Source organism: Pristis pectinata, chromosome 2, assembly GCF_009764475.1.
Source record: "Pristis pectinata isolate sPriPec2 chromosome 2, sPriPec2.1.pri, whole genome shotgun sequence".
Classification (NCBI taxonomy): Eukaryota; Metazoa; Chordata; class Chondrichthyes; order Rhinopristiformes; family Pristidae; genus Pristis; species Pristis pectinata.
This window is the reverse complement of record NC_067406.1, coordinates 117,062,137-117,087,361: the sequence shown is the minus strand read 5'-3', so window position 1 is coordinate 117,087,361 and position 25,225 is coordinate 117,062,137. Positions and strand designations below refer to the sequence as shown.

The following is a 25,225-nucleotide window of genomic DNA, read 5'->3' as shown; positions in this document are numbered from 1 at the left end:
CCACAAGGATCATTGCTGGGATATATACATTTACAAGATATATTAATGATTTAGAGGAAGTATTGCAAATGTAGGAGGGAAGACAGGCTGTGGGAAGGATACAAACAGTTTACAGAGAGATATTAATAAGGTCAGTGAATGGGCAAAAAAGTTGGCAAATAGAGAAAAATGTGTTTTGTTCACTTTGGAAAGAAGAATGATAAAATTGGTTATTATTTAAATGGAGAAATATTATATAAATGCAGAAAGCTGTGGCACAAAGGGTTTTGAGAATCCTCATACATGAAACACAGAAAGCTAGCATTCATGGACAGCAGATGATAAGGGAGGCTATGGAATGCTGCCTTATAATCCAAGGAGGTTGGCCTATAAAAGAAGGAAAGTCTTGCAGTAAATGTACAAGACACTAGTGAGACTACATCCAGGACACTGTGTACCGTTTTGGTACACAGAGGATCCCTTCTGCACCCTCTTATAGAACTCCAGTGGAGCCAGGAGCACATCCTTGCCAAGTAGAAGTGCTGGCCACATCAGTTCCAGCAGGGGGTGCCACTCCTGGGTGCAGTTGCTGATGAAGCAGTCTTCTGCTTCTGTTGAAAAACAGTCTAAGTGTTTGTGCCTTGGTGGAGCCTCAGTCTGCTCTGATCAGATCACTGCTGGCTGCCACCTGGAGCAGAGTCATGCATTTCAGAAGCAAACTCAGATGATCGTGTGTAATGGAATGAATCTGGAGACAGTGACAGTTAAATGTGATCTATCTTTGGAATTGATTTATTATTGTCTCATGTGCCGAGATACAGTGGAAAAACTTACCTTCCAATAAATCTCAAATCCTTTGGAATCCTGATGCTGGTGCAGTGTAGTGGCTCAATGGGATAAGGATGTGCTCAGGCTGATGGTATGCGTGCTTTCACCTCTGGCTTCCAGACTGTGCCCTCACAGCCATCTACCCCAACCTGCTACTGTTCAAGCCAAGACACTGGCAGACCTGAGTCAGGTGATCAAGACCCAAGGCTGCTTATAGAAGGCTTTCATGGCAACCTGCTGTTACACCCAGTGAAAGGAAGCAACCTTGTGGAGCCGCAGGAAGAGCACTGAGCTGAAGTAGCACACCCAGCAAATAAACTTGGAAAACTGTTATTAAAAGAAAGCACATAGGTAAATATTTCCCATTATCATTGTGGAGTATGTAAGTTTTAGATGATTCAAATATCACATTTATATTCAATAAAGTTTTAGGTATCATGGAATCCAGATTTTCTGGCTCAATTAGATGTGCAGTTAGATGTAGAAAGGCAGAACACTGATTGGTGCTCTGATCATTGTGTGGGATATCCCAAGCCTTTGGTGAGCTTGTTTGTATCATGTGCAAAGTACCTGCATATTCCGGAAAATTCCCCTTTCACACTTGGGCAGAAGGAAAGGAATCTGCTAAAGAAGCATCTTCAATAAGCATGTAGGATTCAAAGTACAAGGCAATCAATGGTGTTAGCCCACACAAGTTTATCATTTAAGGAGAGCACGTGAATATTCCATGGACCATTGGAGAAAAGCCTGTTTTTAATGCTTGTGCTGTTGCTGAATAAGGCAATGGAATTGTTTTTATGCTTGAGGGATATCAACAAAAATAATGAGGGTCAAGCAATATGCAGATTGATGGACCTTCTCCACGATGGCATTGACTATAATGATAAAGGTTCATAGGCATGATCTTGAGAAACCGTGATCCATTGCAGGTCATTAGTGGTTGGCAATTTACCTTTGCTGTATGCACAAGGACATTGTGCTGCAATCATTCAGGCTCAAATATGATATGTTGACAGTTTCATGATTATGCTGAACAGTCACTGTCCAACATATTAATTAAGGAAAAGATATTATGGAGAAATAAACATCCTTGAGAGCATGTTCTTGGGATACTGTTTCAGCCAGAATTTCAGTTCTTTGTCATTATCCATCCCAGAAGGGAAATCTACATTTGAAAAGTCATGACCTGGGGTCTTGAGATCATTGTGTTCACCTTCCCACCATGTCATGATGCAGATCCAATGTGTCTCCAGAGCACACCTTTAAAAGGAAAGGATCCAGTAAGGGAATCCATTGGTTTGGTGTCTAGGATCTGCATATTATGTGGGCTTTACAGTAGCTGAACAAGTCTCTCACAGTGACAAGAGATGGCTTCCCTTTGTTGCCTTCAATGTAGGAGCACATACAAACTTGGATGATGGTGTCTGCAGGCAGAAGCTTCTTCCCTTCCTTCTCTGCAATGCCCAGGAATGTCTGTTCTGCCTTTGATGCTTTTTCTTTACCCAAGCTGGAAAGCACAACCAGCACTGGTGAAACACCCAAGCTTGAACACGTTGCTCTAAACACAAACAGAAAACCATTAACACTGGAAGAAACCAAGAACATGTTTTTTTTTATATGTTCATTCAAGAGATGTGGGCTTCACAGGCTGAGCCAGCATTTAATTGCCCATCCCTAGTTACCTTTGAGAAGGTTGTGATGAGCTACCTTCTTGGACCACCGCAGTCCTTGAGGTGTGAGTTCCAGGATTTTGACCCAGAGGTGGTGAAGGAACAGCAATATATTTCCAAGTCAGGATTGTGTGTGGCTTGGAGGGCAGCTTCCAAGTGGTGGTATTCCCATGCTTTTGCTGCCCTGGTCCTTTGAGTTGTTAGAGGTCATGGGTTTGGAAGATGCTGTTTAAAGAGTCTTGGTGAGCTGCTGCAATGCATCCTGTAGATGGTACATACTGCTGCTACTATGTGTCGGTAGTGGAGTGAGTTGATAATTGTAGATAGGATGCCTATCCAGCGGGTTGCTATGTCCCGTATGGTGCCGAGCTTCTTGAGTGTTGTTGAAGCTGCACTCATCCAGGTAAGTAGCGTAATGCTATTACAGCGCCAGCAACCTGGGTTCAAATCCAGCCACCGTCTGTAAGGAGTTTGTACGTTCTCCCCGTGTCTGCATGGGTTTCCTCCGGATGCTCCGGTTTCCTCCCACATTCCAAAGACGTACAGGTTAGGAAGTTGTGGGCATGCTATGATGGCACTGGAAGCATGGTGACACTTGCAGGCTGCTCCCAGAACACTACGCAAGAAGATGTATTTCACTGTGTGTTTCGATGTACATGTGACTAATAAAGATATCTTAAAAGTGGAGAGTATTTCATCACACTCCTGACTTGAGCCTTGTAAATGGTAGACAGACTTTGGGGAGTTAGGAGCTGAGCTACTCATCCCAGGATTCCCAGCCTCTGACCTGCTCTTGTAGCTACATTGTGTAAGTGGCAACTCCAGTTCAGTTTCTGGTCAATGGTAACCCCCAGGATATTGATAATGGGGGATTCAGTGATGGTAATGCCATTGAATGACAGGGGGTAATAACGAGATTTTCTCTTGTTGGATATCATCATTGACTGGCACTTGTGTGATGGGAATGCTACTTGCCACCCATCAGCCCAGGCCCGGATAGTGTCCAGGTCTAGCTACATTTGGAGATGAACTGCTTCATTATCTGAGGAGTCACAAATGGTGCTGAACATTGCGCAATCATCAGCGAAGGGAAGGGCAAATGAAATGTTATGGAAAGGGCAAATGGAAACTTATGAAAAGACAGCTGGACGTGACAAAATTCCAATTGAAATGGTTAAACATGGTGGCCCTTCATTTCACAAAGTTTTTCAAGAACTCTTTAATTTATGCTTGGAAAACAAGACTTTACTCCAGGATATGAATGGCCCCAAAACCATGACAGTCTCCAACTACAAAAGAGACACATGTCTGCGACAATTATAGAACCATAGAACGATAGGACAGTACAGCACAATACAGGCCCTTTGGCCCACCATGTCATTGCCAACCTTTAAACCATGCCTAGGACTATCTAACCCCTTCCTCCCACATATCCCCCTATTTCAAATTCCTCCATATGCTTATCTAACAACCTGTTGAATTTGACCAATGTACCTGCCTCCACCACTGCCCCAGGCAGCGCATTCCATGCCCCAACCACACTCTGGGTAAAAAACCTCCCTCTGACATCTCCCCTGAACTTCCCACCCATTACTTTAAAGCCATGCCCTCTTGTATAGAGCATTGGTGCCCTGGGAAAGAGGCGCTGGCTGTCTACTCTATCTATTCCTCTTAATATTTTGTACACCTCTATCATGTCTCCCCTCATCCTCCTCCTCTCCAAAGAGTAAAGCCCGAGCTCCCTTAGTCTCTCCTCATAATCCATATGCTCCAAACCAGGCAGCATCCTGGTAAATCTCCTCTGCACCCTTTCCAACACTTCCACATCCTTCCTATAATGAAGCGACCAGAACTGGACACAGTACTCCAAGTGTGGTCTAACCAGAGTTTTGTAGAGCTGCATCATTACCTCGCGGCTCTTAAACTCGATCCCACGACTTATGAAAGCTAACATCCCATAAGCTTTCTTAACTACCCTATCCACCTGTGAGGCAACTTTCAGTGATCTGTGGATATGAACCCCCAGATCCCTCTGCTCCTCCACACTACCCAGAATCTTGCCATTAACCTTGTACTCCGCCTTGGAGTTTGTCCTTCCAAAGTGTACCACCTCACACTTCTCCAGATTGAACTCCATCTGCCACTTCTCAGCCCAGCTCTGCATCCTATCAATATCCCTCTGCAATCTTCGACAGTCCTCCACACTATCCACAACACCACCGACCTTTGCGTCATCTGCAAACTTGCCAACCCACCCTTCTACCCCTCATCCAAGTCATTAATAAATATCACGAGAAGTAGACGTCCCAGAACCGATCCTTGTAGGACACCGCTTGTCACAGCCCTCCAATCCGAATGCACTCCCTCCACCACAACCCTCTGCTTTCTACAGGCAAGCCAATTCTGAATCCACATGGCCAAGCCTCCCTGGTTTTGTAATTGGGTTTGGTTGCCCAGACAAAATAGTCCAGCTTATATGCTTCTTCCCTGACAGCTTGCAGCCTTCTGTATTAGTGTCACCAATTCATCAGATGCTATTTCTGCAGTCCAGCAGGGTTAAAAAAGGCATTGTGCTTGCCCCAGTAAGTTCTTGATTGGAGTCCAGGAAATAGTTGCACATACACATTTCCCCTTGACAATATGATTTGATGGCACACTTTGAAACCAATTGAAAACCAAAACTCAAATAACAGTAAAGAATCTATTAATGCTGATATCTCCAAAAGAGTTAGAAGAGCTACAGCATTTACTAAATTACTTTGACCCTGTTTCAATAGCGGGTATATATTAATGTAAAGAAAACCAAAACCCTGCACCAATCACCTCCTGGTAGATATCTCCATCACTGGAAATAAAAGTGAATGGCAGCCAATAAATCGTCAAGTCCTCTACTACCTTTGTAGCTAACCAACGACACTAGCATTGAGGAAGAACTTTCATCATGCCATCAGATGCCTTAGCTTTCAGATGTCTACAATAAAAAGACTGTAGACAGAAGGATCAAAGTGTCAACAAAATGCTAAATTTACAGAGCTGTTTTCCTCCCTTGGCTCCAGTACCCATTAATGATCTGGTCCCTTTATCTTCACCATATCAAAAGATTTAACCTCTTACAACACCACCTGTACAGTATAATGCAAATGAAGTGGTCCAATGAATCACCAACATCAAAGTACTGCAATTAGCAGTTGTGCCACTCATGAAAACTGTGCTAGCACAGACGCAAACGGTCTGGGTTAGCCATATCATAGCACTGCCCAATAATCAACTGCCTGAGAGAATTCTGTACAGTAAATTAGAAAAAGGCAGTAGGCAGGTTGGCTAATCCAAACTCCACTACATGGTAGCATAGTGGTTAGTGCAACACTATTACAGCGCTAGCGATCGGGGTTCAATTCCTGCCGCTGTCTGTAAGGAGTTTGTACATTCTCCATGACTGTGTGGGTTTCCTCCGGCTGCTCTCATTTCCTCCCACATTCCAAAGACATACAGGTTATAAGATAAGATAAGATATCTTTATTAGTCACATGCAAATCGAAACACACAGTGAAATGCATCTTTTACGTAGAGAGTCCGCAAGTGTCGTCATGCTTCCGACGCCAACATAGCATGCCCACAACTTCCTAACTCGTACGTCTTTGGAATGTAGGAGGAAACCAGAGCAACCGGAGGAAACCAACGCAGACACGGGGAGAACATGGGTTAACATGGGTGTAATTGGGCAGCGCGGGCTCATTGGGCCGGAAGGGTCTGTTACTATGCTGTATAAATAAAGTGTTAAAGTTTTAAAAAGAACTGCATCAAGGAGACACAAGAGATTCTGCAGATGCTGGAATCTGGAGCAACACACACAAAGTGCTGGAGAAACTCAGCAGGTCAGGCAGCATCTATGGAGGGAAATAAACTTGACGTTTAGGGTCGAGACCCTTCATCAGGACTGGAAAGGAAGAGGGCAGAAACCAGAATAAGAAGGTCTAGGGAGGGGGAGGAGCATAAGCTGGCAGGTGATAGGTGAGTCCAGGTAAGTGGGAGAAGGTAGGTAGGTGAGGGAGGGGCGAGATGTAAGAACTGCATCAAGCAGCATATACAGGCTGGCTGAACTGGCCTTAATGGTCTGGGAGCCTATGGCTCACAATAGATCTACATGGCATTCCATTACAGAGGAAGTAGTATGAGCAACAGAACATCACCATGCCACTTTGGTTGACAGTAGGACAGAGAATGGACACCAACATGCCCTGGTGCATTTCCTGAACTTTACATTAGGAGCATGTAGTAATATATCCTACATATCATAGTAGTCATACTCAGAACAATTAACAGTCATGACTGTGTTACATTACTGCTGTGAATGGGATGCTGAGGAAAGCTGGTTCCCTCTCAGTGCCTTACATTGCTTCTTAACCCAACAAGTCTTTTCCAGTTTCAATTAGGGGCAATCCAGATGGGCATTACATGATGATTGATGTCATTTGTCTGTACTCTGTGCACCAAATGTCCTGCATGTAAGCATGTGAACATCAGGTGCAATTTTGGAGACTGTACAGCTCTGCTGCATTTGTGCAAGTTACCTATCAGAATATTAATAGTTTATCCATGTTGTGTACAAGTGAACTTCCAAACTTTGGAATTTTGTGGAGAATCTCTCAAACACTCACCATAACTTCAGGACATTATTGGTGGAAATCTCTGGTAAGGCCATATTTTTCTTGTTTTCTACTAATTAGCTTGTTACACAGGGAATTGAGAAAATTCTGCAGAAATTCTACTCCCTACGTTATGTCTGAAATGATGGAAATTTTGAGTGACACAACATAATCGAGAAGAGTAACAACAATACCAGCAATGCTGCAGTTTGGAAGAGTGACGATAGCCAAATTTTCACATGCACTATAGAAAGTATTGGCTACAGCTGGAAAGATAAATGGACATGGAATTGACTGAACCAGTATGCACACAATAAGTGCTCAGCTATTTAATGTTTGACTGTAACTGTTTTCAGATTGTTTTTCTTTCAATCTTGCAAATAACTATGACTAGTCTGTTCAACTCTCATTATAAAGAAAATGATACTTAATTTGAATGGCAATTTTCTTGCCATATCACCAATTAGAATGACATTGGGAGCTTTGTGTAGACTGAATCAAATACATATATTGATTAACGTATGGAACTAATTTCTGAGAGTTTGTCAACAACATCATTAAGGTAATTAAGTGCAGGCCTTCTGTCTACTTTTTTCTTGGCCAGAGGCAAACGTAGAAAGTAATTTGTCACTGGTAACTCTCCAACCTAACAACCTCCAGATTCCCATCCTGAAGTAAAAACAGAAGCTTAATACACCTCAATCTGTTTCATGCTGGAATGCATGGTAATAAGGATTGTGAAAGGATGTATTCACAGGCAAGCTGAATTATATTATTTCCTGTTACTAGTACGGGGACAGAAAGAAAAGCACCACAGGAACAGACACCTACTATTCGGGAAGTAATAAGGATTTAACAATGTACTTTTTCAATGTCAAGTAGAACTGCTCTAAACCTCACTATATTGGGCCCCAGTAAGTCTCGGGCAGTTTGGCAAGCATGACCTGTTTTTGGCAGGCAGCCTTCATTTACAGATAAATTTTGTGTTTTTATGCATCAAGTACTCAGTTGACAGGGATTTAAGAAACATATTTATAAAGAAACGTATCAATATAACTGCATATAGATTTACAAATTGTCAATGCAGCCAATGGATGTTGGCAATTTTCTACGAAAAATAAAAATGGTCAGTATGTGTGTTTTTAAAAACTTATAAGTTTTCAGTCCAAAAAGGCTAAACTAAACTAGCCTGATACTGAGCCCCCCCAGACATTTTCTAGCAAAAACACTTGTAAATCAAGTACAAGAAAATAAGATCCCAGACAGTTTTACACAATTTTGTAGCTGGATTATGCATAGGGTTGGCTTTGCTTACTCAGAAATTTAGCATTGAATTTACAAAAACCCTTATCTATCACAGAGGATACATTCAGAAACAGGCACAAATCCAGAAAAACGCAAATACAATTCTTACTTATTGAACAGTAATGTTGGTGCTGCTTTGTGCTTGTTTGCAGCCTTGGCAACAGGAGACTTGTGGCATTGAAATCAATCAGCTGGCTTGTTACAGTTTTGTAAAAAGCAGAAAGAGTTAATAGCAGGACAGGGGAAATCCCAGCAGCAAACACCTGATACGGATTAGATCCTGAATCGAGCCCAAGGATTGCAATTAAAAAAAACACATTGAACATCGTCGTAAATTTAAAGGCAGAGTCCACCAAAGCTAAACACATCCTCAACTAATCTCCGTTGGAGAGTTGAGTATTACTTAAAAAAAACTTTATCAGCCCAAATAATCCCGCTAATAAATTCAAAACATACTAGTTAGAAATGTTATCTGGACATAATTGGAATATAAATGGTGGAGAGGGCAGGGTTACAGATTCCCTTTTTGCCTAAGACAGCTCTATGATGATGTTCATGGTAATTGGTGAATATTTTGCCTTTCAAGGAGGGGAATTAGAGCCTGTAATTTCCAGTAAATTATTTTCGAGCTCATCTGGAGTAGTGTGAAATCTTCCTGGTGTTGAGGGCTACAAAGCCTTTGGGATGTGGATGGCGGTGGATGTGGAAGATGGAGTGATGCTGGATGTTTTTGGCACTAGTTTTGTCCTGCTGCATTCATACAGTAGCCTCACCAGGATCACTGAACCAGTGGGTTTTGACCACAAATTCATGAAACTGCAGGAGTTAGTTTTGCAAAAGTAAATGGTTTACTATTTTTTTATATAATATTGTACTTTAATAGCGTTTGTTCATTTTATTTCTGCAAATGGTGTGAATGGACCCAGAAGACATCACCGCCCTCATCCTCATCTGTACTGTAGTACTGGAAATTTAAAAAATCACTTGGCAGGTCATGCAGTGAAAAGACAAACTGAGTTACTGTTTCAGTTCAAAGGCTGTTCACCAGTATCGGAAAAGAGAATAAACAAGTCAGTTTCAATTTCAGAGGTTGGGAAAGGAGTAGTTAGGGCAAAGGAACTATCTGTGGTGAAGTTTGGGCCAGATTGCCGTGGTGATAAGTTGTTGACGGGGCTTTCTGCTTGTTAGATTAATGAGGGAAGTTAGAGAACAAAATCCACAGTGACATGTAAAAGCCAAGAATGCAATCCTGAGCCTTTGAAGATGCCCAGAAGATCAGGTAGTGTCAATCGGGAGAGAAACCCTGGGTAAATCTTACAGATTAATGATCCACATTAGATACAAGTGGATAAAGCAAGTTATTTGAAATTGCTGAATTTGATATTGAGCCCTGAAGGCTACAATATGACCAGACGGAAGAAGAGGTGATAGGAGACACAAGAGACTGAAATGCTGGAATCTGAAGCAACAAACAATCTGCTGGAGGAAGAAGTGGGGATGTTCTTCATGCTTACATTGGGCCTCATTGGAATAATAAAGGAAGCAGAGCGAAAGGTCTGACTGGGAGTGGGATGGTGTATTAAAGTGAAAGACAACTAGAAACTCAAAGCAGCTCTACAAACTGAATGATGGTACTGTGGAAAATGGTCACCCAACCTGCATTTGGTTTCTCCAAGGTAGAAGAAACCACATCATGAACACCGAATCCAATACACCAAATTGGACTGCAGTAATAATCTGGAACACAACGACAAATTCAGGGTTCAAAGGAGCAAAGAACCATAATAGGAAATTAGTATGTATTATGTTACATGTTACACTTAACTGTTAACACATTACACTTAATTTTACCGAATTTAAAGTATAGTACCCACATCCTTTGGAAGGTCCTTTGGAATCAAAATTAATTTGAGCTCCACATTGTGTGAGTGCTTAAAAGATGTGGATTGTGGAATGTAAATTATAATCGTGCTGTTCAGAACATATGTCCACTAGGGGAGAAGAGATTTGTACACATTGTAGAACTGCTGTATTGGAATACATTGCAACATTGTGACATAACTAAGGGACTTAGAAACCTCACTGAATACAAAGATTAGTTGCGTCTTAGTAAATGGTTTCAATTTCTGTTCATCATTTTGTCAAAGGTTGATTTTCTGAGTTTAGGATTGGCATTGTCTTCTTAGATAATAGCTTTATTACCACTTCTTCCATTCTCTCCATCCTCCCAGTGATAATGTTGCTTCAGCAGTTAAACTTTTAATTCCATTATATTCTCCAGTCCTAAATTTTGGGGCGGCACGGTAGTGTAGCGGTTAGCACGATGCTATTACAGCGCCAGCGATCGGGGTTCGATTCCCATCACTGTCTGTAAGGAGTTTGTACGGTCTCCCGTGTCTGCGTGGGTTTCCTCCGGGTGCTCTGGTTTCCTCCCACGTTGCAAAGACGTACGGGTAGATTAATTTGGGTTTAAAATGGGCGGCGCGGACTCGTTGGGCCGGAAGAGCCTGTTACCACGCTGTAAATAAAATTAAAAAAAAATTAATTACTCTTAAATTATACTAAAGCTAAATATCACAAGTTCCAGTCTTCAACATACAGTTCTCCTGCTGAATAAATTGTAGCTCACATGCATACTGAAAGGCATCCATGCACTCAGAGACCTGCACTCAGCTGTGAGACGTTTTGCTACATTTGTAATCCACACAATAAATTTAAAGATACAAAACAGATCAAGACATGTAGGGGAATTAAATCTTCAGTTATTTGTTAGCCACCATTAAGCATGATTTCAAAATTTAACCCCAACACCCCAAAACATTATCTAGCATAAGTTTTTGTGCATGTTTTCATTGTTTAAATTTTTCTGTAAGCTCTTTCAAAGCAACAGAACATTCTTCATGGTGGATGCCAGATGTAAAATCAAGCAATAGGGCGTCTTGCTTGGCTTACTACTCAATGCACGCTTTTGGAGGGGCCACATGTAACTTCACTACAGGCATACACACATCTCATTTACTTACTATTAAGATGCGTCCCAAGTCAAATCCTTTGAATCTGGACAAGGTACAATCTACAGAACAGATCTCGTTTAATTACAATGTGTTCCTTTTGGGAATCACTTAAGTTGGATGGTTAAGGAAGATCACGTTTTAAATTGGAAACTCAAGAGACTGCGGTTGCTGGAATCTGGAGCAACACACGAAGCGCTGGAGGAACTCAGCGGATCAGGCGGCATCTATGGAGGAAAATGGACAGTCGGTGTTTCAGGTGGAGACCCTTCATCTGGACTGAAAGATAGAAGGTCAACTGTCCATTTTCCTCCATAGATGCTGCCTGATCCGCTGAGTTCCTCCAGAGTTTTGTGTGTCACATTTTAAGTTGCTGGTAGATGGTTTTGGTTTTATCTGTTTGCTCTATAATCAGTTGTATTTTCTGGGTAATTGATCATTTTGTACTAATGATTATTACAAGTACAGGTGTAGTGATGCCTGAGGCATTTTGATAGGTCTTATTCGTATTTAAGTCTTAGTATGGTAGAGGAGCCCTGTCTTTACTGCCCCTATTTCAAAAACAGGTTATCTCACAATCTGCCACGTCAGCTGTAAAGGACTTGCAGACAAGTCCTGGAACAGTAATATCTCTTCCTGTAGGTAAAGGACATCAGGGCATGAAATTTCCACCACATCACGGGAAAAGTCTGACACTCTGCAGAACACAAGGTACAAATCAAGTGATAAACATCCTACTGAAAATCAGGAGTGGGTAGATGCAGTTCCTCCATTTTCTTGCTACAAATCTTTGGGAAGACTCACTATTCCAGTAGGGAAACTGTGGAAATTGCTATTTTTAGTTGAAACAGTGCAAAATTTCATTAATTTTTTTTGTAGGTACAGCCTTTATAACACACTTTATATTAACTAGATGCACTTATTTTCCCAAAAGATAAAACTCACAAAATTCTTAAAGGGCTTTTCAGATTAGATACAGGGAGAATATTTCCCATGGCTGAGGATTCTGTGACCAAGGGCACAGTTTCAAAAAATGGGGTAGCCCATCTGGGACTGAGATGAGAAGACATTTCTTCATCTTTGGAATTCTTTATTTCAGAGGGCTGGGAAGGCTGAAAGACTGCGTTCATTTAAAACACAGATCAATAGATTTCTCGACATTAAGGGAATCCAGGGCTATGGAGGTAGTGCTGGAAAATGGCATTGAAGTAGAAGATCAGTCTTGATCTTAATGAATGGGGGAATGGGCTTGAAGGTTTACTCCTGTTCTGATTTTTTATGTTCTTATGACTTTATGTTCTTATGTCTAGACCTGGAACTCACTCTCAAAGAGCATTGTGAGAGTGCTTCACCAGGCAGCACAGTGGCATACAAGTCACTGCCTCACAGCACCAGAGACCTGGCTTCAATCCTGACCTCACTTTGGAGTTTGCATGTTTGCCCTGGTTCCCCCCGGGACCAGGGTTTCCTCTGGTTTCCTCCCACATCCCAAAGACATCCAGATTGGTAGGTTAATTGGCCTCTGTAAATTGCCCCTAGTTTGTATAGGTGAGTGGTAGAATCTGGGAGGAGTTGATAAGAAAGTGAGGAGAATGAAAGGATTAATGTCGGATTAGTATACATAGATGGTTAATGGTCAGCACAGACTTGGTAGGCCAAAGGTCCTGTTTCTATGCTGTATCTCTCTCTAGAAAGATTACAGTAGTTCATCACCATTTTCTCAAGGGCAATTAGAGAAAGACAATAAAGGCCAGCCTTTGCAGTGGAGTTTGCATCTTTAAAAAATCAACTGGAGATTTTAGTGACTAGAAAATAGGTAGTAAAGTTCTAAGGACTCAATACTAGTTCGATTGCTTTTTGTGGTATAAATTAATGAATGGGACCTAAATACAAATGCTATGGTTAAGAAGTTTACCAATAATGCCAAAGTCGGCAGTGTTTTTGACATAATGAAAGCTATAGGCTTCAGGAAGGTATCAATGGACAGGTTGGATACACAAAAACAGTGGGAAATGGAATTCACTCTAGAGGAGGTTAAAGGAAATACATTTGGGAGGACAAAGCAAACAAAGAAATGTATAAACGAACAAGGAGGTACAAGTAGGCAAGGTGCTTAAGAAGGAAATCGGGGAAACTTACCCTCACCAGTCAAGGCACAGAAAATAAGAGCAGGGATCTAGAACTGTTCAATATTAGTAATGCCATTCGCAGAATACCAAATATAGTTCTGGTCATCACTAATGGATGGATGTGATAGCACTAGAGACAGAGCAGGGGAGATTTACAAAGATGTTGCAAGCTTAGGAGAATCATTGTTCTGAGGAGAGTCTGACTGACCAGGGCTATTCCTTTGGAATACAGGACACTGAGGAGAGACTTAATTAAGATGCATAAAATTATGAGTGTCCATACAGGGTGAATAGGAAGAATATTTTTCTCCTCGCAGAGAATAACTAGGGGGATAGTGATTCACCCATTGTCTTAACAACTAAACAATTATGTCCCGAAGTTACCACCATCTCTTAAATTTCATTTGCTTCAACTTTCACACTAGGTCCATTCAGTGGTATTTTGTCAAATAGCCTTTGGAAGTCCATTATACAATCTTTAATGTAATACTTTCATTAACTTGATCTATAAGTTCATCAAAAAGCTCATTCAGATTGGCCAGAAATTATCTGATAATTAATTTTGTTCTTGGCAATATTTTATTTTAATCAGTAACATTGAAGAGACAGACCTGCAGTTACCAGGTTCATCCTTTTTTGGAACACATGCAGTCCTCAGGGCCTCAGGCACCAAATGCATATCCCGAAGGACTGAAAGATCATGGTCAGAGTTTATATGATTCTCACCCTAGCTTCTCTCAGCCATCTAGATTATCTGATTTGTTTAACTTTGGATTATGCCGATCTATTTTGTACCTCTGATCAATTTTACTCTATCTAGTATCTCTATTTATCTGCATCCACAAAACACCACTGCAACAATCTTTATTCTCTGGTTTTGTGAAGAATGTAAAGGCATTCCACATTTCAGTCACTTATTCTGTCTCCATAATATTTCACTAATTATCATAAATCTGCCACATCCTTTCTTTAACTTTTCAATATTTTGAAAATATTCTTGTGTCCTTTTTATCTTATTTGTAAATCTTTTCATATCCTTCCTCTTTAACCATATATATTTATTCAGTTTCTCCATCGTTTGTGTTCTGCATGCATTTTTACGGCAGCTTAACTCCTTTTTGTGATTTAATTTCAGTTTTCTTTGGCATGCTCCTGCTTTGGATGTCCCTATTGTTACGGACTCAGTGAATGTCCCTTTTAGATAGAGTGTGTGTGTGTGTGTGTGTGTGTGTGTGTGTGTGTGTGGGGGGGGGGGGGGGGGGGCGTGCTTACGTCAATAGAAGATAAAGGACGTAATGACATGGTTGAAGAAGGCAGAAGAAGAAGGAGAGAGAGAGAGAGAAGGGAGGGAGACACCAGCCTGCTTGTTTTCTCTATCGTTGGATGAGAAACAATAACTGTGTTTGCCACAGAAATCCATGTATGGAAATGGGAAGTAATCCGGTGGAGTTCACTTTGTTGCTGACCTGTAGAAGGAAACAGGTATTTGTGTGTGGACGACCACGATTCAGATGCTTTTCGGGGTGAGGAAGTCACTACCGAGTAAACACTGAAGTGTCGTTTGGGTTCCATCGTGGAACATTTGGATTTCGTATTTACTCTCTCTATGTTTCTCTACGTCTACGTCTTATCTTCAGACAAAGGTGGTTGTTGAAGAAGCCCTTGCTCGTGTTTCACCTTATGGCTTGCGGAATTGAACTTTAAGAACCATTCCGGAACTGGGAGTTTTGGACTTTGTCACACACACACACACTACGAGTTTAGTTTTGGGGTTAACGTTCGAGGTTTAACATTTTTGAATTCTAACATACTAACATTTTTACTTTTATTTTACGTATGGTCATAAGTAGTGATTAATAAAATAGTTTTTAACACTGAATCATGCTCAGTGTGTTTCTTTTGTTGCTGGTTCGTGACACTATTCTTTTCTTGTGGGAATATTCTTTGTTTCTACCCAAATTGTCTCCAGCTTCACCATCTGCCATAGATCATTTATCATTTTCCTGGCCAAATTTTGTGGTAGGTCCCTTCCCAAGTCATTAAAATTATCTCCCAAGAAGAGAATGCATTTGCAAGGCTATATGAAAAAGTCAAGGGGTTGGGACCAATTGGATAGCTTTTTCATATTCCTCAATAGGGCAAGTGTTTTAGGCCACCACCTGAGTATACTGTTCAGTTTTGCACAATGGCGCTGTTTGAAAGTGCTTTGATTCATCAGAAGGACATGTAATATAGTTACTAGATTGAAGATTAGTTGCTGAAATTTGTACCTTGCTTCATCAGTGTATTGGGGCATTTGCGCAAAATTAAGGAACTCTATCTTTTTTCTAGAACGAGAACCAATCAGTGCATCTGTACGCTGCTGTTATCTGATTCTGTGGCATCTGCCTAACCATCAAGGATCCACACATAAACCTCAAATACTTACTAAGCAAAAAGGATTAGCATGAAGTGTTCCAGTACAATCTGACTGTAGAAAGTCTGATATGAATCCCATTAACTATTCCTCAGGACTCAGAAGTCAAATTCTATAATGACATGAAGAGTAAATGGCAGAGCCCTCAGGAGCATCAATGTACAGAGGGACCTTGGGGTGCAAGTCCATAGCTCACTGAAAGTGGTGACACAGATGGATAGAGTGGTGAAGAAGGCATTTGGTATGTTTGCTGTCATAGGCTGAGACATTGAGTATGAGATCTGGGATGTCACTTTGCAACTGTACAAAACATTATTTAGACCACACTTACTGTGCTGTGTACAGATCTGGTTTATCATTAAATTATTATTAAATGATTATTAAATTCTACTGCGGGAAGGATGTTGTAGCAATAAAGACAGTGCAGAAGAGATTCACCAGGATGTTACCTGGAATGGAAGGCTGTAGTTATGAGAGATTGGATAAGCTGGGTTTATTCTCACTGGAACGTAGGAGGCTGAGGGGTGACCTTATAGCAGTTCAGAAAATTATGAGAGGGATAGATTGTCTTTTTCCTAGGGCAGGGGAGTCTAGAACTAGAGGGCACAGGTTTAAGGTGAGAGGGGAGAAGGTTGAAGGAGATCTGAGGGCCAAGTTTTTCATACATAGGAGGTGGTAGGGGCAAATACAATTATGTTTAAAAGGCATTTGGTTCTTAGATAGGGAAGGCTTAAAGGGATACAGGCCCAATGCAGGCAAATGGAATGATCATGGATGAGCATATGGTCAGCAATGAATGAAGTAGGCGAAATGAGCCCATCTCCGTGCTATACATTTCTAGGATCAATAATGATGATTTCATAATGCACAATTCATGATACCCACCATATTTTGAAGAAGGAAGACTATGGCCTCTTGGAGAGCCAAACAAAACATTTATATCCTCTAAGGCTGGTGAGCCCATTAAGAAAGCTTTTTGTGGAGTGGCTGCAGGCTGACGTTTTTGGACACTACCTGAGTATGCAGTTTTGCGCAATGAGACTGTTTGAACTTGTTTTGGTTTATCAGACTGCCACACAATACACTTAGTAAACTGATGATTAGTAGATGAAATTTGGATCTTGCTTCATCAGTTCATCGAGGCATTTGCTCAGAATTAAGGAGCTCTATCTTTTTTCTCAAATCAGCACCAACCTGTGCATCTGCAGCAGTTATGATGAAGGTGAGACTTTACATGATGAAATATCATTGACATGAAATGTTGGCTCCATTTCTCTCCCCACAGATGCTGACTGATCTGCTGAGTATCTCCAGCATTTTCTGGTTTTGATCCAAGCTTTACTCTGAACTTGCATTTGTGTTTTTGCTGGATGGTAGCTCTTCAGTTCACATGGAATTCTTTCCTTGGCTACCATTTGCGACATGGTGTCTAATTCTTTAACATCAGGAGTACCTGCGTTTTCATCGTGTTGTCATCATCCTTGGCACCACTTCCACAACATTTTTGTGGTGAGCAGCTTAGGGATTTTACTGTTCCCCAAGTTTATCATTTACTGCCTTTTCAAATGAGAGGTAAAAATTCCATTGTAAATTTCAACATCGCCTTTCTTCAGCTCCAGTTAGTTTTCCAGTGAAAATAGCACATGTTTAGCAAGGTTTGCTCAGAGTTGTTAACCTTCTGAATCCCATTTTAATACTTTCACAAAATGTAACTCATTGTTGGGTTGGTCCATTTGTAAGATTTTTCAAGTCACATTAGTTGCTATGTTTGAATTGATTATTAGCTACAGAGCTCTGGATTGTTCAGAAAACAACATCATTTCTTACCCACTGTAAGAACTTAAACCACCAGTTTTAAGAATGAGGAGGTCCAGGTAGGCTTGAGACCAGCCAAATAGGGATGGATTTCCTTTATAATAAATATGTTTTTAATGACCTTTTTAAAAGCAGTTTCAGTGTGTAGCAGGGACAGAAAACTAACAAGAAAGTTTCAAATGAGGAATTCAAGGAAGAATGAGTTACAAATTTGGGAGGCTATCATGTGTTTGAAGGCTTTGGAAAGGAAAGTGAAGTTTATAATGGCCAGTAATTTGGTATTGGTATTGGTTTATTATTGTCACTTGTAGAGGTACAGTGAAAAGCTTGTCTTACAAACCGATCGTACAGGTCAATTCATTACACAGTGCAGTTACATTAAGTTAGTACAAAGTGCATTGATGTAGTACAGGTAAAAATAGTACAAAGTGTCACAGCTACAGAGACAGTGCAGTGCAATAAAGTGCAAGGTCACAACAAGGTAGATTGTGATGTCATAGTCCATCTCATTGTATAAGGGAACCATTCAATGGTCTTATCACAGTGGGGTAGAAGCTGTCCTTAAGTCTGGTGGTACGTGCCCTCAGGCACCTGTATCTTCTACCCGATGAAAGAGAAGAGAGAATGTCTTGTGAGTGGGGTCTTTGATTATGCTGGCTGCTACACCAAGACAATGAGAGGTAAAGACAGAGTCCAAGGAGGGGAGGCTGGTGTCCGTGGTGCGCTGGGCTGTGTCCATAACTCTCTGCAGCTTCTTGCGGTCCTGGGCAGAGCAGTTACCATACCAAGCCAATTTGCTGGGAGGGAGGTGTCAAGAGCTTTGTTTTGAGACCATGGATGTAGATTTAACAGAGATGAGTCCTATGGACCAATAATAATGTCAGTTTATGATATCAAGTTAAAGGCTCTCAGCTGGAATGTTACCATGTCTCATGCACACACTAGACTGCTTCAATTGCGGGCTGTAACAACTTTAACAAAATACCAAAGGATTATTTAATCTTCTGGAAATGTACCACAATTTAAATCAAGGCGGCATATCAGGAAAGGGGACTACTCTAGGTACATAAAAGGGAACAAAATACTACTGTTAGTTTTTGATCAATAATCTTCCACTTTAAATTTGACTTAAATCAAGTTGCCAGTGACAGACATCAGATTTATTGTGCAATAGGTTACAATGGTGATATATCTATAAGATTGAACACAGTTGCAAAGGGATGGGAATTAAGGTACAGATAAGGGTCCCTAGCTTTCCTGTATAACATTGATTATGATACTTTGCATGGCAAGTTCCTAAAAGTGAGAGGTGTAAATAGCACGGCACCTGTTACAGGACACCTGGGATCTGAGGGACACAAGCATCCATCTATCTCATCAAGATGAATGATCTTAAGACTAATACCGCAAAGGCAAAGATGGAACAGGCATTTCAAGCTCAAAGTAGATCCAATTTAAAGATTGGATTAAACAAATAAAGAATAAAATAGAGTTCACTTTTTGCAAACTCTCCAACAACGATCAATACCTGAAGGATTGAGACCCCATCCTTATAATATTCAGCAGCAGAGCATTAAATGGGAGCAAGTAGCATTCATTACTTTGCTAGAATGCTGGTGAAACTAAGGGGAGACCATACATTCTAAAAACAGGGGAGAAGATACATATTGTGCAGTATAGCAAGGCAATAATACTTCAGCTCCTACCTATAAATACTCGCTTATTTATACTAGTCCAAATCAGTGTATAGAATTACCATGGACATGACTTCAAGTTTTAAAAGTATTCATTCGCCTTTGATCAGTAAACAGTTTAGTCTCATGAGCTCCACTATTAAATGGCGCTATGCTTCGATGTGTATGATACACAAAGCATATTTTGAAAAATCTAGACCATTGTGTTACTTTTGTATCATCTGCCCTCGTTCCCACACTTGATTTGCCTCATGTCCCAAGATCCAAGCCAGTAAAAGCAATAGGCTATGTCTGTCTCAGGCTGAAAGCTCCCGCAAATTCACAGGCACAGTTGGTAGGCATTCTGGAATATGTGCGGTTCCACAGACACTTTTGCATACATAGAATAACATACCAGTTGTGCCAATAATTACTCTCAATACGAACAGCATCTGCTCAACACTCAGAAATATTGTTTGCTGAGAATGAAACTTCTCATCTGGGAACTATGCCAAGGACACTTGATCACCCAAACCTGAATCTAAGATAATTTATTTGCTTGACTCTCTGCATTAGAAATGGAAACAGTGGGATAATGCAGCCCCTTAAGCCAACTCACCTTTCAGTAAGCTTATTCATTTAAAGGTCTTCAGCTTCAAAGAGTGCTTGCTTTTTTCCGCTCAAGCTCAGATACATTCTTTGTATTTTTTTAAAAATGCATTTGTCACAATCTGGACCAGCATTTATTGCCCATCCCTTATTAACCTTGAAAAGAGACATCTTTTTAAACTGATAGTTTGCTAGCTGTGTTGGAAAAAATGAAGTTAAGTATTTTGTTCATAGACTTATGCAAAGAAATTGAGGTGTGATGTTTGCACCAAGTAAAATAGGGCTAAAATTGATTATAGAGCAGGTCAGCAGTTGTAGATTTAGCCATTTAAAGATATGTTTAAAGAATCAATTTGATGTCAAAACTTAGTGCTTTTATTTGATTGCATTGTTGAAGCAAGTTTACTGCAAATTTGTCTGTATTTAGTATCTTTCTAATAAACCTATTTCAGAGTATCTAGACAACCATATTGTGGTAAATGACATGCTCGATAATGGCAGAGTTCTGTGGTGATGATTTTCAGCTTAATTCTTGATTCTTACTACATTTACCTATCTATTAAACAAGTTAAGGAATATTCTGTCTGGGCAAGATGTGAGATGTGATTACAGGAGCAAGCCTGGGACTATATGAACATCCTAACTGATTAAGATTCCCCATAAAAATGACTGGGACACTTTTTGATATAGGCATTTCTTCCCCTGGGTCTACAATGGGTGTGTACTGGTAAAATACATTTTAGACCATAATCAGAGAGTAGTTTGAACAGAAAATATTCAAATTAACTTGACTTTCTCTTCCCAATCACCACTACATAGAATAATTAAAATTGTAAAGCATTAACTTAGTCAAACTTAGTCATTTTAATGTTGAGTTGAAGCCAGCCATACAAATATTTTCATCACTTTAATGATTTTTGTTGCACAGTTGAATACAAATGTTTACAATCAAGAGTTATCTTAAACAGATATTTTAAATGTTTTATTGGTACAGACATGAAAATACAAAATTTGAATCTATTTAACGAGACCAAATAAGACGACACATTTTTAAACCAGTGCAGTACAATACAGTACCACAATCAGAAACTTCCATTTCTTGAGCACATTAAACAGAATTCAAATACATCAATAAATTTTAAAAGGCCACTATTGAAAGCTATAGATAACATAAAAATGCATCAGTATGAATATGACCTTGCTGCAGCCTGTACATATTTTCTAAACATAGCAGCTCGATTTTTTAAAATCATCTTCTCTATTCTCACTACTCTCATTTAAAAACTAGCAGCATTGATTTTTTTATATATATATATATATATATAAAAATCATACTTTTTTCATGTAACCTTAACACATCCATTCCGTTTGTTCCTAGAGCATCAGTAGAATGAAACACTTATCACATATTTTTAAAATATCAATGCCACAAAGGCACAGCTTTACTTAACTGAAAACCAATGGATTATAAAATTATACTTGTTTTTAAGCATCATTTTAAAAAGCAAAGAGTAATATTTTATCACATTTATAGCAACTTTAGTGACTTGCATTTGTATTCTTTTAAAGACAAAAAATGCCTGGAAGTTTCCAGGGGGCCTCTCAGATCTAGGAGAAGATATCGGTAAGTGCATATAAATAAAGCAGCTATGAATCATGTGCAAGCCAACAACAAGAATACCATTTTACTGTCTCTTGTCCTTTAAATTAAAGACTTCATTAATCGTGCGTATCGCTATATTTACACTCTGATGATTGTTTTTTGTATTGCTTTGGAGTTTCCTTTAACTTTGGCAGCTGAATTTTGATTTACCATTTCCATAGCAGAAATAAAGACAGATGTGGTTTTACAACTGGTTTAAAAAGAATATTTGATTTTTTATCTACTAGATACAACATTTAATAAAAAGGAACAAAGTCAGGATGTTGCTAAAGTATTAAAACTTCTTGAAAATCAAATCTGGGTTTAGTGTTACATTCACTGAGGCACATTTGTTAAAATGAACCAATGGTATTTGGAGGCACCCTGAAGGGTACAGCTCCAGGTCTCATCAGCAGCAAGTTACTCCAATGGAATTTAAATGTCAATAAAATCATAATTTAATAGTCTTAACAAGATGGTCTTGTATGTTGAATGACTACTCCTAATAAAAACTTTGAAAATGTGGTTATTTTATTATTGGATGATTTGATAAAATGATTTATATTTGCTTATTTCCACTTCTCTCTATTGCCAGGTAGATTTGAAAACAAAATTGCAATTTGGACATCATTTCATAAATGAAGTTTTACATCAAGTCTGCCAGAAATTAAAGCCATTCAATGACTTCTGGCAGAACTAATGTAAAACAAAATATAATCATGGTTCTCAATTTCTACTGGAACATATCAGTGTATTGATGCAAGAGGAATGCATTGGATAATTCTGAAATTTGTTCACATTCAGACAAATTATTTCAGCTGTTCTATTTCCTGTGTGCCAGAGAATGCTTGTAAATAATTTGGGCAGAAAAGTCAGTGTGTAATGGAAAAGCAAAAAACTGCAGATGCAAAATGAAAACAGAAAGTACTAGAAATACTCAGATCAGGTAGCATCTGTGGAGAGAGAAATAGAGTTAACATTTCAATTTCATGAATGGTTATCAAACAGAATCATTGCCTCTGTTCCTCTCTCCACAGATGCTGCCTGAGCTGCTACGTATATCAAGCATTTTTTTTAAAAATCAAAGTCAGTGTGTATGCTCTATAATCAAGCTAAACTGGTTTTACAAATTGTTTTCTGTATACTAAAATAAATATTCACATTGGTATGGGATTTACAACAATGGTATTGTTCAGCAGAGGCCAGTTAGTTGTTCTTAGTGGGGATTCACTAAATTCCTTCTGCTAAACTGTGACTTCATTGTACCAGTCAAGTTCAAGACTTGCATGAAATTCTGTGTCCTAAACAAGTTTTTTTATTTATAAAAGCATTTGTTTCACCACAGCCATATCTTGCAGGTTAGATGTTGAGAGGGTAATTAACAAAAGTGCATTGCACTTTAAGATTTACAGAACAGCAAGTGGTTATTCTTTGATGCAGTAAGTAAATTAATTTCAAATGAGATGGTCAGATTCAATTTAATTGATAGTACACACATTTACTGTTCATATATTTACTTGTTTTATTTGTACGTCTTCAATAGAAACAGGTTTTCAGTAAGTTTAGAAGTATTAAATCACATGGAAAATTATCTTCCTGACTAACCCTTATTCTGCCTTTTAAAGCTAGCAGCTCAGTAAATGAATTCTTAATCTTTTTGCCCACATAAGTAATCTTCAATTTCCTAATTCATAAATTTAGACAAAATTAGCTTCCTTATGGTTTAACAATTAGAATATTGTCCTACTACAAATATTAATATGGGAAACAGTGCCTCAGAAAATGGCACATTGTACAGAATGAGCAACAGAATGCCCATGGACCACGTACCTCAATACCTCTAGCTTTGACAAGTGCTCCACTGTGTGTAATCTGTTCCCTAGCCATCCTCTCATCTCCAATATTTGCAGTACTAAAATGGCTTAAGAACAAATTTCAACTACTTGCAATTTTGTGCAATCTTCTGATTTAGCAAGCAGCTACCAACGACCTCATGAACAGTGCCCATGTAGGTAAGCAGTAAAAAAAATCTTAGAAATCTATATGCTTAATAAACAATTGTTGATTTGCACAAAATTTAAACTACTCCTATCTAACAAAAAAACAACCATTGGTTAATAAAATCACTAAATGTATTTCAAACTTGGTACATAGGAACAATCATTTCAGAATACTGTGGAAATAATGTTCCTCTAGACTAAAAACATCAGATTACGGGATGCATGAATAATCTGCTTTCAGTACTCAGAATTTGACAAAAGATTTGTTCATAGATCTTAAGTTCCAATTTTTTTTATATATATAGTGTCATAACAAATTGGTCCACTATCTTTTCTATGACAGTTCTGATTGGTTTCTTGAGGAAAAAAATCTCTATGCATCACTTCTAGAATGCACATATGACTTAAAGGTGCACTGTTAGGATCATACAGATATCTGCAATTTGTTGGGCTTTGACAGAAATTCAGTGTAATTTTAAGTGCGTCTTTAGATTTTTGACCAACCCAACTATTCTGGAAAACCACCTATTCACACTGAATCTGTTGATATAGTGCCATAGAGTACTACTACACAGAAACAGGCCCTTCGGCCTATCTAGTCCATGCCGAACTGATCTTCTGCCTCGTCCAATCTACCTGCACCCAGACCATAACCCTCCAAACCCCTCTCCATCCATGTACCTATCCAAACTTCTCTTAAATGTTACAATTGAACCCGCATCTACCACTTCCACTGGCAGCTCGTTCCACACTCGCACCACCCTCTGAGTGAAGATATTTCAAAATATCAATATTTAGTATTTCTGTAATACATTAAACATTTTAAGCATTTTCATGTATCACTTAAGACATTTTTCTGAAGCACTTGCAATTAATTCTGGGTGTTGATTCTAGGAGAAACAGCAGTCCGAGAAGTTTTTGAAGAGACTGGGATAAGATCCACATTTAAATCGCTTCTAAGCATCAGGCAACAACATAACCATCCAGGAGCCTTTGGGAAGTCAGATTTGTACATTATTTGCCGTTTGGAAGCTCTCTCGTTTGACATCAATTTTTCCCAAGAAGAATGCATACGGTGTGAGTGGATGGACCTTGAGGAGCTGACTAGGACGGAATATGCAACACCTATAACCAGCAAGATAGCCAAGCTGTTGTTGTATGGATATAGGGAAGGCTTTGACAAGATTGATTTAAAAATGAGAGAGTTTTCAGCTATTTATACAGGTCTTCCCTACAAACTCTATTACAAAGCATTACCAGAGAAATTTGAGAATTTGAAACCAAACGAGCTCTGAAGAAAAATAAATATTAGAAATATCATATTTCATTGATTCTAGGTCTAAATAAGTATCAACAGATTATATAGTTGGTGATATTTAAATTGGGTAAAATGTTACTCTGTCAAGTGCAGAGTTTTGCAATATTTTTGTTCAGTTATATAATGGTCAGAGATCTCATTGTAGCTCTTCAATTCCGAAAATAACATTGAATTCCCAAGCCTC

General features: G+C 39.4%; 1 protein-coding gene across 1 annotated transcript in view; it reads left to right on the top strand.

Moving 5' to 3' along the window:
• The window catches only part of nudt6 (nudix (nucleoside diphosphate linked moiety X)-type motif 6), a 58,694-nt gene extending 33,676 nt beyond the window's left edge, over positions 1–25,018 (top strand). Inside the window, exons 4-5 of the mRNA XM_052036960.1 lie at positions 21,651–21,705; positions 24,618–25,018. Of these exons, the coding sequence (XP_051892920.1) occupies positions 21,651–21,705; positions 24,618–25,018 (456 nt within the window). The remainder of the gene's footprint in view (positions 1–21,650; positions 21,706–24,617) is intronic.
• The last annotated feature ends 207 nt before the right edge of the window (positions 25,019–25,225 follow it).